The following is a 16,625-nucleotide window of genomic DNA, read 5'->3' as shown; positions in this document are numbered from 1 at the left end:
GTTAGCTCAATGGTATTTAATAAATAACAGCCATCATCATTTATCATTATTATTTATAGTAGATTCCATTGGTGGTCAGCCAAGATTCTCCTTACTTGGCCTATGCACTTAGCACTCAGAGGTAGTGAGTGCTGACTGCCAATGGCTCACAAGTTTTCTTCTTAAATGATTACCCTTGATGGATGAGGCCTACCTTGCCCTTGAGATTAATGTTCTCTTAGATCAGTAATGGATTAATATGGGGTTCCAAAGAGTGGGTAGCCTTATCTCAAGTCAGAAGTAACTCTGCTATATGTAATGTTTTTGCCCAAGTGCTGGCCATGAGTTAGGCTACATATAGCCTTTAGCAGAGACTCCATCGTTCCTAACTCTGGTCCCTTGTTTACCTTGAACCCATCATTCCTTCATGGGATTTTGCTAAGGAGCCATCACTCAAAAGTCACATGTACCTAAATCTTTTTCTCCATATTTGCATGTAGGGAACTAAACCCAAGACATTATTTCATGAAGTTCTAAGTACTGCATTAGATACTTTTAAAAATGTTTCCAATACTTTTTCTCATTCCCTTGTCTGCAGCATTAACTCTGTCCTGTAGGGACACTGTCCTGTAGTGGCACTGTTAGCCAGACTTCACTTCCTTGTATCTGCGGACAACTGATGATCAGATAATGTGGAAACAGGAAAACTGAGTTCTAAGTTACTTGTTGAAGAATGAAAAATAAAGATATAATAGTGGAAACCCATTGGGAGACAAGATTACAACCCGGTAGAGTAAAAAGTTGGGGACAAATTTGTAAAAGTGGATGTCACTAGGGTCTACACCAGTATGTTCTAAGTCTTTCCCATATGTTAACTCATTCCTTCCTCATAAGAACAGTGTGGGGGCTACATATTAGTATGTACTTTTGGTAGATGAGAACAATAGACACCCAGCAGTTAAGTGGCTACTATAGGCATACACAGTAAATAAAGGAGGCTGGGTTACGCAGCCTGTTTCTGTATTGATACCCAGTTGTTTAAGACTCAGCCCAGACCTCTCCTAAACACTTCTTGATGAATATGTTGAGACCAGAAGAGGTAATGATTGACCAAATGTAAAGAACCACCACTTTGACACAACTTGAGAGATCATAGGCCACCTTTCATTTGGTGTTGGCCAAGATCAAAGGTCAGGTCAAGACATTAAAGAAAAAGATTGACTATTGTTGAATAGACTCTATCTTCTTTCTGCAGTTTAAAGACTGGAATTGTGAAGATGAAGCTTAGATTCAAGCACTATAACCTTCAAAGACTGGCTCTGGTTATTAGAGTTTCTAGGAATAAACTCCATAGCATTTGACAATTTTAATTGCCAGACTAAATCTAAACCCAGCAGAGAGAGCTTGTGATTACTCAAGTGCTAAGCTGACTCTCCAGCTTTAGTAACATACAGCAGGTGATCTCCTAAAGCAGCAGTCCTCAGAAGAGACATTCTTTCCTATTCACCTCTCTGATGGGGGCTCAGAAAATTCTGGAAATGAGAGACACTTCAGTAGGCTAGCCTAGAGCTGTCAGACAGGTAACCAACCAACTCAACACTCAATTAAGAAAGCTCACAGAGCATATTATAGGCTCAAATGTATAGTAATGTTAGCTGCTATCCTCTTTTCTAAAGGGGAGATTTTGCTGTTGCTATCTTGTTTTCTCTTTTTTATTGACTAGAAATAGGAGTTTTGGAGTTAGTTTAGTTGATTATATAGCTGGCTCAAAAAACACATGGAGCTAGAGAAGTCCTATTAAAATACAACCAAGAATAGCATCTCTCTCAGAGACTTCCTGACTTAGAGCTGGGACAATAGCTAACAATGGTGCTGGGTACATCTAATTTTAGTTGAATGCTGATTATTTTGTGAAGAACATTTTTTTAAATATAGAGATGAACAACACGCATGCTTTAAGATATGGGTAAAGATATAGAATTTATATATTCTGAAAGAACAAAGAGTGAAATAAGCAGACTAAAGTAGCTTGCTTTATTTAATGTTGTATCTGACCACTGTCTGTCCCCATTCTTCTGAGAATCATACCCTTTTCTTCATGGACCTCTTCCCCTAATGTTGTGTAGTTTTGCAACTGTCACTCTGCTTTTCCCTGCCCATTTTCTACTACTAGAGTAGTTTTATGACCCAGGTAGTATCACTCAATGTAGCTCATCTCATTCTTCCAGTAACTCACGCTGGTTTGAGCATAAGACCCAAACAGAACAAATTAGAATCATCTTTGGAGTTACATACAGATCATTGGGAAAGAGATGTAGGCAGCAAGTGTCTTCCGCAGCTGTATGGAGAATGTACATTTACTACAGGGGAAAATGAGGTCAATAACCAGGACAGGAAGAGCTAAAAGGTAAAAAGAAAGAGAAAAATAAGAATAACAGTCTTTGAGGAGTGGTGCTGTGGCTCAAGCGGTATAGCGCTTGCCTTGAGCTGAAGAGCACAGGGACAGCGCCAAACCCCAGAGTTCAAGCCCCACGACTGACCAAAATAAATAAATAAATAAATAAATAAAAATAAAGTTTCCTAGTATTATAAAAATAAAGAATAACAGTCTTTGAGATTGAGCTGAGCATGCCCAAAGCAATCCAAATTTGTAAAGTATGAATTCTTCATTTCATTATATTAGCTTGAGTTTCTGTCACTTAACCACAAAAGATGTGATACCTTAACAACTTTAAGTCTAAAAGTCTTCAAATACCAAAACTTCACACTCATTGTCTAGAGGAACAGTATATTAAAATCCCTGAATTAGTCATGTGTAACAAGACAAATTACATGGATTTTTTTTACTTGTAGCTAAGTAAGATGACCCATAGAAATATGAAAAACCTCTGCCTCTAAGGTGTGTGACAACTGGGAATTCAGCTCAAAGGTTTCAGAATAATGGTTACTATTACACCATGGGAAAACTAGAGTACTCCTTTCAAGGCTCAAGCTTGTTTTAATAAGCTTTACTAACAACTATCCTTGAAATGAAAACATGCAGAAAGGGGGAAGGTATGTAATAATGTTTAGTGGCTTGCTAATATTAAAAAATGACTTAATATTAGACTGCCAAGGAATGAAAATGAGTGTTCTTTGTGTAAGGGGAATTTCAAAGTAGTGGACACTAGAATGAAAGAGCGTTTACAAGTTATACAAATGTGCCATAGAGCATAGATCACATAGGTATATAAGTATTGGCCTTGCTTTCTAGTGGGTCAATTTAATTGACAGTCTAATATGTAGACTTTACACAGAAATAATACACATCTCTAAATGTAAGCATGGAACATATTTAAGATGTAATCGAAGTTATTAAGAAAAGCACTCACGGGGCTGGGAAGGTGGCTCAGTGGTAGAGTGCTTGCCTTGCATGCATGAGGCCCTGGGTTCAATTCCTCAGCACCACATAAGCAGAAAAGGCTGGAAGTGGCACTGTGGCTCAAGCTAGCCTTGAGCTGAAGAGCTAAGGGACAGCCCAGTCCCCAGGTCCAGAGTTCAGGACCTACTACTAAAAAAAAAGAAAGAAAGAAAAGAAAGAGAGAGAGAAAGAAGGGAAAGAACGAAAGAATGAAAGAAAGAAAGAAGGAAAGAAGAAAGAAGGAAAGAAGAAAGAAAGAAAGAAGGAAGGAAGGAAGGAAGGAAGGAAGGAAGGAAGGAAGGAAGGAAGGAAGGAAGGAAGGAAAAGAACTCACTTCTAGTTGAAATGACCAGGCAAGATTCATTTAAGAAGTAAGGAAACTTTATTCTAGGTCATGAGGGCTGGGTAACATTTGGGAAGATAAGAGAAAGGACTTTGACCCATAAGATAACGAAAGAATGAGAAACACTTCCCATGGATGGCAAAGGTGAAAATCTGTCTTGATGGAGTTTTGTGAGATCACTGGGAAAGATAAATTTCTCTTTGATTATTCTGGGTTCTACTCTTTAAGAGGTTTTGTTTAGTAATAAAGATTCAGTTGAATTATTTACAGCTAAAAGATGACATAGTAAAAGAAAATTAATGAGGCATCAAGATAGACTATCAGGACAGAGGTGGAGAGTAGAAATTGGATGGGGTCTAGAGAGAACAGGATAACTTCAGTTGAAAGAAGGGAATAGATTATAAATGTTTTAAACAGGACAAAGGAGTCAGGTTTATAGATTTAATCCTAGTTACTCAAGCAGCTGAGATCCAAGGATTATGGTTTGAAGCCCCCCAGGCAGAAAAGTTTGAGAATCTTATCTCCAATTAGCCACCAAAAAGCCAGAAGTGGAGCTGTGGTGAAAAAAGCTAAGGGACAGAGCCTAGTAACTAAGTTCAAGCTTTACTAACAACACAAAATAATAAATAAACAAATAAATAAATAAATTCATAAGTAAAGAAAACAAAGGACTTGATTTCTAAAATTAGAGCTCTGGGAGAATAGAATGAGGAACAAATGAAAAGTGAATAAAATAAACATCTTTAGAGATGACAAATGATGATTTAGTTATAGATATTTGAGCTTGAAGTGATTAAAAATACCATTCTGAAGGCTGGAGTTATGGCCCATGTGATACAGCACCAGTCTAGCAAGCATAGGGCCTGGAGTTCAAACTCCAGTATCACCAAAAAGAATAAGAAAAAGGGAAATATTATGGAGGAAATATCTATCGTAAAAGACATCAAAGGAATCAATTTGAGATTTAATTATATGCAAGTAATTATAGAAGCCATTGGCTAATTGTGAGATGCACAAGTTGAATGCACAGCATTCAGAAATGCTCTCATTGAGAAGACAGAGAGAGGGAAATTGGAAAGAGAAGAGAGAAGAGGTATGATAATGTGCAAAGTCAAGATCACCAAGGAATGAGCAAGTTTCCAGAGAACAACTGGCTAACCTGCAAAGTCATTGCATTTGGTTATAGAAAGGCTTTTGTAGCCAGGCACCAGTGGCTCACATCTGTAATCCTAGCTATTCAGGAGGCTGAGATCTGAGGATCGCAGTTCAAAGCCAGCCTGGGCAGAAATATCCATGAGACTCTTATCTCCAATAAACCACTAGAAAGCCGGAAGTGGCACTGTGGCTCAAGCGGTAGAGCGTTTGCCTTGAGCTGAAGAGTGCAGGGACAGTGCCCAGGCCCAGAGTTGAATAGCTGAGGGACAGCGCCCAGGCCCAGGGTTCAAGCCCCGCGACTGACCAAAACAATTTTTTTTTAAAAAAAGACTTTTGTAAACTTTAAGTCATCTTACTAAAGATTAAATTGTTTCTTTTTCTTCTAGGAACATAAAAGGTGGGTACAGAAAAGGAGAGAGGAAGGGTAAACAAATGCAATTATGTTATTGTGTATATACTATGTGGGAAATGACACACTTAATTTGTGGGCAGGGATGGGAGGGGGAAACTGGGGGAAAGTAAAGGAAGAGGTGACATTGTCCAAAAAAGGAAATGTACTCATTACCTGACTTACAAAATGGTAGCCCCTTTGTACATTACATTAACAGTAGCAATAAAATTATATTGAAAAATATAAAGTCATACTATGTAACAAGCAATAGTAGCATAAGCACTTTAGCTACTGTTTGTCTGAACCCAGAAAAAGGAGAAAAGCAATGTGGCAGAATTATATTGGATTTGTCATAGAGAAATCAAGGAAGTAAGAAAGGTTCTGAGTTTGTGAATGCACATGTATTTCTATCCATGCACATGCATGGATAGAAATAAAGAGTTAAATGGATCAGCCTTAGAAATTAAAATAGGTTTTGTTAAGGGAAAGAGAGTATAAGAGAAAAGACAATAGGGTTGATTCAAAAGAAGATGGTCTTTATAGATGGTCTTAAACTTTAAAAAAATAATCAAACTCCAAAAGGAGGCTATTGCCCAAAGCAGGAAAGGGGGTGAAAATAGTTGCCAAGGAAAGTAATACATGGTCTCTCTTTATTCCTTCAGTACAAGTGGTATCAGGATGTCCATTGGCATATCCCCTGAGTATAGTTCTGTTCACTTTCCCTTCTTCTATGTTCTACCACCCTGTATGTGCACATATATGTGTACATGTACACACACAAACATACACACATTTTTAAGAAAAATCAGTGGATATCTTTGTGTAATAAGAATTATGTCACATATAAATGTATTTTAAAATCATGGGAATAATGATCATTTCTTATGAAGTATTTAAGAGATGTTGGGCTCTGGGAGTTTTACAAGTCCCATTCGGCTTGTAGCTTCACTCCTTCCTGTCCTGACTAGTTATCCAAACCAGGATGAAATGAATGATAGAGAACTGATTAAAGAGGGAAAAAACTGGAATCTACTCTGATTTATTTTTAAATCAATTGCAAAACTGTCTTACAACTCTCATTTGCACTTATAACAAGGTAATCATTGTGGCATCATGACTGAAAAATAACATACTAAGGTTTCAACAATAATATATAACAACTCTAAATGGCAATTAAAGCCTTCATAAAGGGATGCTTAACCTGTTTTACTTGGCCTGGTTTTTGAAGTTTTCTTTCTGATAGAAAAGATTATGTCAACCAAATAAATGCTGTGTTTATGAATATGTGTTGGGGTTAACGTTATAAATGACTTGCTTTATATGGACTTGGTTTTGGTAAGAATATTTTTTAATTATAGGAAGGCTAGTTTCCTACTATTAAATCACAAAGGAAAGATATTATTTAAGAAAATAGAATCTAAGTTTCGGGTAGATTCAGATAGATTCTCTCATAGCTAAGAAGGATAAATGTATCATTTATTACATAAACTTGAATACTTTTGGAAATTTAAACAATTTCTCTTGGTCAATGAACATAAAGTGGGATGATTCCGGACATACAACATCTGCTTACCCTCTTTTTAGTCTAAGAAAAACTCGTGTATTCTTGGTTGTTTTATAATCTGCCATTTTTAAATCTGCAGAACCCATCAATGAATGCTGAGTATACCTATTCCCTGAATTTCCTTATTCCTAGGATTTCCATGAAGATGTTGTGTGAAAATGCTTTAAGATAAAACTATCTTGTTGTATTATACAGTGTACTGAGTGTCATTTGTCCACCTTCTAATGGCTCAAGAGTTAATTCTATAGTTATTGAATGCTTGCCACATGCAGGGAAATGCATGAGGAGTCAGAGATACAAAGAGGAATAAAACACAAACTTTGTCTTCAGGAAGCAGAATAAGGGAAGGTGGAAATAAGACTTTTTATATGCTATGAGCTAAAATCTTGAAATGTATATATTTAAGTCCAAAAGAAATATAGAGGAATTTGAGGAGATTTATTTATCCTTCTCTAAAAGGATGAGTAAGGTTGTACTAAAATGGCAGCAATTTTTATCAATTTGCAGAGCAAAGTTAATATCTAGATATCTGTATTTTTATCTACACAATGAGAGTAAAGACAACTACTGAGACCGATAGGATGTAGAATAAAATTGGAATTTTAAGGATATAGTTTTGGAATTACTGGAATGGAAAATTTAGGAAATGCTACTAAGGCAAATAACAGGTAATATTTTGGCTCAGTTAAATCTAGAAATTGTATATTTGTACAAATTGTAAATTGTATAGATCCAGACTTTGATGTACTATGCTTAAGCAAAAATCACCCAATAATACAGGAAATTAATAGATAAAACCAATCCAAGCTGGAGGACATAGACAAAGTACAGTTAAAAATAAAACTACTGCTATTATAGTCTTAGTTATTGCAACTGCTAACGATATATATATTACATCCTGTCAATAATCATCACCTGCTAACATCACCAAATCATAGGCAGTGGTACATATTTACTTTCTAATGAAAATTTTCAGCATGAAATACTAGTGTCAAAAATTAACCTGAAACTGATCAATCTCCTATATTTAGTTACTACCTTATAAGAACAGAAGAGTAGGCATGATAAAGCCAATCATATCAACATGGATGTGACCAACAAAAACCCATAAAGAGGGAAAGGTCAAATTATGCTTATTTGCAGATGGTATGATTCTGTACTTAGAAGGCCCAAAAGATTCCACCACAAAACTATTGGAACTGATCCCTTCAGTGCTGTGAAAAAAGGCACAAAATCAACAAAAAAAATCAGTGGGTTTTCTATATGCCAACAATGAAGGGGCTGGAAAAATGTCAGAAAAATAATTTAATTCACAGTAGCCTTTAAAAATACTTAGGTATGGGGCTGGGAAGTTGGCTCAGTGGTAGAGCGCTTGCCTTGCATGGCTGAGGCCCTGGGTTCGATTCCTCAGCACCACATAAGCAAAAAGAAAAAAGCCAGAAGTGGCACTGTGGCTCAAGTGGTAGAGTGCTAGCCTTGAGCTGAAGAGCTGAGGGACAGCGCCCAGGCCCAGAGTTCAGGCCTCACAACTGGACCCAAAAAAGAAAAAAGAAAAAGAAAAAGAAAATGTGGTATATATACACAATGGAATTCTATGCCTCCATGAGAAAGAATGACATTGCCACATTTGTTAGGAAATGGAAAGACTTGGAAAAAATTATATTAAGTGAAGTAAGCCAGGCCCAAAGAAACATAGGTCCCATGGTTTCCCTTCTTTGCAATATCTAGTATATGTATGAGTCAAGTGGAGGAGGCTACAATGCTTGATTATTATCTTACTCATTATCTTGCCCATGTAATTGTAACCCCTCTGTACAGTATTTTCACAAAAAAAAAAAAAGATACTAAATAAATGTACTTAGGCATGAAAGAAACAAAAGGAGGGGCTGGGAAGGTGACTCAGTGACAGAGTGCTTGCCTTGCATGCCTGAGGACCTGGGTTCAATTCCTCAGCACCCCATAAGCAAAAAGAAAAAAGCTGGAAGTGGTGCTGTGGCTCCAGTGGTAGAGCGCTAGCCTTGAGCTGAAGAGCTGAGGGACAGCGCCCAGGACCGGCAAAAAAAAAAAAAAAGCAATGAAAGACTGCCACAACAAAAACTATAAAACCTTGAAGAAAAAATATGAAGAATACACCAGAAGATGGAAATTTTTCACATGCTCATAGACCAGCACAATGAATATTGTGAAATGGTAAGACTACTGAAAGCAATGTGGTACTAATCAAAATTCCAATGTCACTCCTCACAGAAACAGGAAATGGAATCCTAACATTCATATGGTATTAGAGACCCCACATAGCAAAAGTAACCCTGAGCAGAAAGTGTAATGCAGAAGGTATCATGATGCAGGGCCTGAAAGTATACTATTATACTATAGAGCTGCAGGACAAAAAGTCATCATGGTAGTGGCATAAAAACAGATACAAAATAGAAGGTCCAGAAATAATGCAATATAGATACAACCATCTGATATTTGGGGGAAAAAAAGCCAAAAATATACACTGGAGAAAAAAGACTCTTTACCAAATGGTGCTCAGAAAACTGACTATACACATACAGAAAACTGAAACTAACCTCACATCTCCTACTCTGTACAAAAATCAAATCCAAATGCATCGAAGATCCAGTTTAAAACTCTGAAACTGCTATGAGAAAACAGGAAAACTCTAGAAGATATATGTGTAGGTGATTATTTTCTGAATAGGTCTCTAATTGCCAAGAAAATAAGAAAAAAAATTACATATGAGACTACATTAAAAAGTTCCTGCACAGAAAACAAATCAGCATAATAAGATATGTAAAAATGGGAGATTATCTCTCTCAGCTATTGAATGGATTAATATGAAGAATATACAAAGTACTCAAAAAATGAAATAGTTAGAAAACAGATTATCCAGATAATAAATGGGCAAATGAATGGAACAGTTCTCAGAAGAAATATAAATGGCTAATAAACACATGAAAAAGCTCAACATCCTTAGCCATAAAGGAAATGCAAATCAAAACTACTCAGATTCCATCTCACCAGTCAGAATGGCCATCATCTAGGAGACAATAAAAATGCTAATGCTGATGTGAGAAAAAGGAGACCCTAAACACTATTGGTGGGAATATAAACTAGCATAACTACTACCGATGAGTATGGAGATTTCTCCCAAAACTAAGAACAGATCTACTGTATGACCTTGTCATATTACTCTTGGCATATATCAGGAGTGCAAATCAAATACAAGAGAGATAAATGTATACCCATTGTTTATTGCAGTTCTGTACATTCCAAAGTCAAACTTTGGAATCAACAACCAATGAATAAGAAAAATATGGTTCATATGTATACCATGAAATATTACTCAAACATAAAGAACAATGAAATTAAGTCATTTGCAGGAAAGTGGATGGAAATATAGATCATCATGTTGAGTGAGGTAAGTCAACCTCAGAAGGGAAGATCTATCACATTTTCACTCATTTGTGGAATGTAGATAAAAATATACACACAAAATATATTCACACACATACTCACATATATATACATATATACACGCATGTATATATTCATATACATTGTATATATACATATATACAGATATATATATACATGCATGTATATATACATATACATTGTGTGCATTTATAGATAAATGTATAGTGTTAAAGAAATAAGTACACTGTGACACAAAAGTGCACCATTTCTGGCTATGGAAAACATGAAGGACATAATAGGAACTTGGTAGAAAATTACATGCACCAGAATCCCAGATCATCCTTAAGGCAGTCCAGTGACCTTTAAGAAGATCAGAGGCAGAAGGAGGCAGAATGACAGTAACAATTACTGTCCTTTTTTCAAAATAGTGATTCTGCACTTCTGTCTTTGGTTCTATCAGTTCTCCAAAATATGTTAAACTAACAGGTTTGTAAGGAGTTGATGCAGAGTTCTTTGTTGCACAAAGTAATAACTCCCCTGCTTTCTTCCAAATCTGAAGTGCAGAATGATATCAGAAATTTAAACATCAAAGAAGCTGAACTTAGCTACATTGCAGGTAAGGAATTGTATGTCACTAATAGTTAGAAGTGGCAAAAAAATATTCAGCACAGAAGTATATCTTTTCCTTTGCCTACAAAAAAAATCTGAAAATTTCAGTATGAAAATCATACCAAAATTTCAGTATGATTTTCTTTTACCCTCAAAGAATTGCTTTCTTCTTCAAATACAATTTTCTAGTAAATGTTTGTACTGAATTATTCCCATCATTTTTTCTAGACCTTCAAAAGACTCTTTATATGGAGAAATAATCTTAATAATGGTTATTAGTCATTCCTGTTGTCAAATTGTATAAAGTGTAGCCTTTTAGGTGACAAAATGTGTGAACTTATAGTATTCAAGAAAATTTCTATATAAGAAAATTCACTTACTTTCCTATTTTCTGTGCACAATTGACAAGTCTTCTTTTGAGCACATACTACAAGAAACAAATTAAGTACAATGTTCTTAAAACATGCATTTTATTTCGTTAATCCTGTTTCAGGCTATATTCATTCATTGTCAAGAATTTTATTTCATTATTTTCTTATCTCTAGATACTTTCCCAAAGGCATATCCCAATCCTTATTTCTTCTTGATACTGAGAAAACTATGAAATGGCATTATTCACTGTAGATTAGCAAAGTTTTGCAAAATAATTTCCTAATAAATGAATTGGCAATCTTACAATAATCTTTAAAACATCATCGGGGAAGCATGGTAGAGACTTTCTTCCTCTGACTCCATGAATGAACAGTCTAAGAACAAAGAAGAGACTATTTGAAAAAAGAAAAAAGCAAACTGAAGAAGAGCACCAAGAACAATGAACAGGACAACTGGAAAGTGTGGAAAAACGGAAGGGCAATGGAGAAGTCTAGCAATCAGCTTGCAGCTTCATTCCTTCCTTCCCTCTTGGGGAGAAGAGAAGATAAAGACCCCTACACAAGGCAAATCACATGATCTCTGTATCAGAACAGAAGACCTACATGATCCTGCAAGCATCAAACCTAAGTGTGGGGATTTGGTGGACATTTGGTGGACTAGTAACTTCCTATATCAGGAAGAGCAACAGGGAGGCACAGGCACCATCTGGTGTGAGGGCCTCCTGGTTGAGATAGTACCCAGGGTATGGGATTTAATTATCAGCCACTTTTAGCATCAGGTTCTAAGAGACATACAGGGGGCCTGGGCCAGAGAAACAATCCATGATTGATGTGATTGCAATGCAACAGGTAGCTAGAAGCCATAGAAGTTTACATAGAGAGGGAGAAATGACCTTCTGTTCAAGTAGAACAATTTCATTGGCAACCTTAGCTTTATAGGGTATTTCTAAGTACTTCAAATTCTACCTCTGCCTATACAGCTCCAATTTAGGATATTAAAAGTCTCATTTCCAGGCTCATAAATTCAATGTGTCCTAACTTTCATATTTCAAAATTTCTTCAGATGAAAGGAAAAGCTACAAACAGAACTAATCAGTTCTTGAAGAAAAAAACTACAATTAAGCAGTTTATTAGCTAACATCATAAAGCACTAGGAATAATAGCTCTGGTTATTAAGTTGACTCTAATTAGAATATAGCCCAGCAGCTCACTCACATCACAAAGCTTATATGTTATATGGTCATGCAGAAGGTAAGAGTTGCTTCTCTTTTTTCTTTTCTTTTTTCATCTTTGAGTCAAGTTCTTTCTAAACAGCCTGGGCTGACCCTCAACTTGTAACTCTGCTTCCCAGGTTCTCAAATGCAGAACATCTGGCTATTTTTCATTAATTTTTGTATGTATGTGTCCTGATTGGCCAGGTGTTGGGGGTGATGAACACAGGGCCTGGGTGTTTCCCTGAGCTGCTTTTCCTCAAGGCTAGTGCTCTACCATTTGAGCCACAGCTCTACTTGCAGCTTTTTGCTAGCTAACTGGAGATAAGAGCTTCATGGACTTTTGCCCAGGTTGACTTCTAACAGCAATCTTCAGATCTCAGCCTCCTGAGATTATAGTAATGAGCCACTAGTGCCCAGAATGCTTCTCATAAATTTAAATTTACTCCATTTTTCATGGTTTAGATAAAGCAAATTAATTTGAACCTAATTCAAGCAGATTTCCTGGAAACTGTCCAGAGTCTTTAAAAATGTCTTCCCAACAGCAAATAGCAACTTTACTTGTGGGGAGAAGGGTACTAGGGATTAAACTCATGGCCCTGAAAGCACTCCACCACTACAGCCATACCTCAGCCCTTTTGTTTGGTTTTTGTCTTTTTAGATAGGTACTCTAGCTTTTGCCTAGGCTGCCTTCTGACCATGATTTTCTTACCTCTTTTTAAGTAGATGGGAATACAGGCTTGTGCCACTGCTTCTAGCCCAAATGATAATTTTTAAGATGGAAATTTCAAGTGATCTGGATGTCACAACCACTGGAAAGATGAATGGTGGTGTTTATGCACCACCAACCTAAGAACTATGGATCACTCACCTTCTTCAAGGGACATATTTGTGTCTTGATTGTTCCTGCTGTTGTAGATTTGGGAAGATCTATTATCTGAAAAGCTGATAAGCAGTTGGATGAGAACTAGGGAAAGGAAGACTGGCAGGAAGACCTGGCTCCAGACCCTCAACCAGCACATTGCTCCTCCCTCCTCGCAGTCAGGTCAATAGGAAATAGGGGGATATTGAGCAATGAGTTGGTAAAGTGGACCTGCTTAGAGACTGTGACCCATGACAGCCCAGGTCTTGAAGTTCCCTCTTCCAAGAGCTGGATTCCACACAATTAGCAGAATTTTAGAATTGTCAGTATTCTGGCCAGAATGCAGAATGTTGAGAATGCAATCCTAGCTTTTTTAAAATTTTTTATTGAGAAAATACTGTACAGAGGGGTTACAATTACATGGGCAAGATAATGAGTACATTTCTTATCGAGCATTGTAGCCTCCTCCTTTGTTTCCCCTTCCCATCCCATCCTCCCCCCATCCTCCCACCCAACCCTCCCCCCCACCCTACCGAAGTTGTAAAGTTTGCAATCCTAGCTTTTTGCTGGACTGGAGGACTCTGGGTCATGAACACCATATATATGTTCATTCACGGGACTTGATTCAGTCTCTTTCTCTCTAAAGCTAACTTATTTTCCTTGCTATTATGCAGTTTGCTAACAAAGGCTAAGATTTCATATCCCACTACTCCACAACATCTAAACTAGTTACTCCTTTCTGGTGGCCTTTCTTCACAGGGAAACAAGGAAATGAAACCATGCCATGCCATGAAAGTAAGTAGCCATGTCATGAAACTCCAAGCTCAGAAAATGCTTGATTTTTGTCCTTGACTAGTCTGATGATCCTCTCAGTGTACTGTAATACAGTTTCCCCTTACAAAGTATATTTTAGGTGGTATAAAGATGACTATCTTCTATTCTTATAGCTATGGATTTATTTTAATATGTATTAGAAAAATATAAGTATATATGTATTAGAAAAATATAAGTATAACAATATAATAGAGACAATGAACTTTCCTTTTTAAAAAAAAAAATCTATGTTAGCCAGGCGCTGGTGGCTCATGCCTGTAATCCTAGCTACTAAGGAGGCTGAGATCTGAAGATCATAGTTCAAAGCTAGCCAGGACAGGAAAGTCCTTGAGTTTTTTTTTTCTTTTTGCTTATGTGGTGCTGAGGAATCGAACCCAGGCCCTCATGCATACAAGGCAAGTGCTCTACCACTGAGCCACCTTCCCAGCCCCAGTCCTTGAGACTCTTATCTCCACTAAACCACTAGAAAACCGAAGTGGCACTATGACTCAAGTACTAGAGCACTAGCCTTGAGATGAAGAGCTAAGGGACAGTGCCCAGACCCAGAGTACAAGCTCCATAATCCCTTCCCCCAAAAAAAATCTATATTAAAATAAATAGAAAGTCCATGGAATGGGATATGATTTCTTTTACCAGCTATGCATTAGATAAGGCCTCATACCTAAAATATACTTAGAACTCAAAAATTAAATCCCCAAAAAATAAACTCAAAGAAACAATTCAATTAATAAATGGGCTAAAGACTTAAAGAACAACTTCTCAGAAGGAGAAGTAAGATTGGCCAATTGACACATCTCTGGCTATAAAAGAAATGCAAATCAAAACAACATTGAGATTCTACCTCACCCCAATCAGAATGGCCATTATCAAGAAAACATGCTGGCAGGGACACAAATATCTTTTTTCTTTCTTGCTATTGTTTCTAACATACTTATAATGTGCCATGTGTTTTTTTTTTTATTGTTGCTTTGTATGTTCCTCTCCCATGATATAATCCCTATTTTCACTGTATTTGATGTCAGTGTCCTGCATCTTGTATACACATTTCTCTAATTTGGGGAGAGGAAGGGAAAAAATGCTTAAATAAGGATACAGGTTGACCCATTATAACAATGAGATGTACAAAACACTATGTTGAAAACGAACTTTACAACTTTGGGGGGAAGGGGGTAGATAGTTGTGGAGGTGGGGAGAGGGATGATAGGGGGAAAACAAAGGAGGAGGCAACCATGCTCAATAGAAAATGTACTCATTACCTTGCTCTTGTAACTGTAAGCCCTCTGTACAGCATTTTTACAATTAAAAACATACAAAAAAATGCTGGCAGGGATGTGAACTCTACCACACTTGTTGGGAATGAATGTAAACTTGTTCAACCACTATGGAAAGCAGTATGGAGGAACAGTATAGAGCAGTATAGAGCTTCCCTATGGCCCAGCAATGCCACTCTTAGACATTTAGTCAATTGACTACAAGCCAGGCCACAACAAAGCTACCAGCACAACCATGTTCCTTGCAACATTACCATGGCCAAGATAGGGAATCAACACAGATGCCCCTTCAGTGGACACAACGGAATTCTATACATCCATCAGAAAGAATGATATTGTACCATTCAAAAGGAAATGGAAGGAATTGGGAAAAAAAATTAAGTGAAGTAAACCAGACCCAAAGAAACATAGGTTGCATGGTTTCCCCTCATTTGTGGTAACTGGAATGTGCCTATAAATCTACAAGTAAAGATACTGGATGATTAAAAAAAATTCCCTGGGACATGATAAATTATACAGGCATTCACACAGAGTGAGACCAAAGGAGGATATTCTTAGGAGAAGATCACATAGGCACAACAGCTATGTGCATCTGGCCATATAAAATATTTTTCAAAATGAGCTCCAGGAAGTGGAAATAAGAGGTTATTTTTTTTCTTTTTGCTGTTTTTGTTTTCATTTTGTCTGGTGTGTTCATTTATCTGTCTTTGTGAGAGAAAGGCAGGGCACAGAAAAGGTAGCACCAAAGGTGAACAAATGTAGCAATGATACTCACTAGATCCTATATTTAAAATGAACTATACAACTTGTGGGTACGGTGAAAGAGAACAATTGAGAGAGAGTGAATGAAGGGGTGACATTGTTCAAAAAGAAATGTACTCTTCATCTAAGGTAACTGTAACCCGTCTGTACATTCCCTTTACAATAACTATACTTTTTAATCTGTTAAAAAGTTGCCTTTCAGAAATAGTAGTATGCAACTTAAAGGATAAAGCAAGAAATGGGAAGATGTGACAGAATGACTGAAATTCAAGCAAAATGAGTGTAAAAATGAGACAGCTGAGAGGAAAGTGATGGAAGCATGTCCTAGTATATAATGTCAGAGTAAAGCATGTCAGAGTATATAATGCTCCATTTTTTTTCAAAAATAAGTGATGCAGTTGTCTCAGACATTTCTGGTATTTGATCTAGACTGTGCTTTGAGGATAATGG

At 36.9% G+C, this 16,625-nt stretch overlaps 1 protein-coding gene across 1 annotated transcript in view; it reads right to left on the bottom strand.

Annotated features, from left to right (window-relative positions):
- Positions 1–13,596, bottom strand: part of Pttg1ip2 (PTTG1IP family member 2) — a 35,026-nt gene extending 21,430 nt beyond the window's left edge. The window contains exons 1-3 of the mRNA XM_069996434.1: positions 13,540–13,596; positions 13,318–13,391; positions 11,245–11,291 (exon numbers count right to left, since the gene is read on the bottom strand). Coding sequence (XP_069852535.1) covers positions 11,245–11,291; positions 13,318–13,333 — 63 coding nt within the window. The 5' untranslated portion in view covers positions 13,334–13,391; positions 13,540–13,596. The remainder of the gene's footprint in view (positions 1–11,244; positions 11,292–13,317; positions 13,392–13,539) is intronic.
- Between the last annotated feature and the right edge of the window lie 3,029 nt (positions 13,597–16,625).

Source organism: Dipodomys merriami, unplaced genomic scaffold (assembly GCF_024711535.1).
Source record: "Dipodomys merriami isolate MVZ:Mamm:240054 unplaced genomic scaffold, mDipMer1.0.p SCAF_5, whole genome shotgun sequence".
Classification (NCBI taxonomy): Eukaryota; Metazoa; Chordata; class Mammalia; order Rodentia; family Heteromyidae; genus Dipodomys; species Dipodomys merriami.
This window is presented reverse-complemented; position numbering and strand designations above follow the sequence as displayed.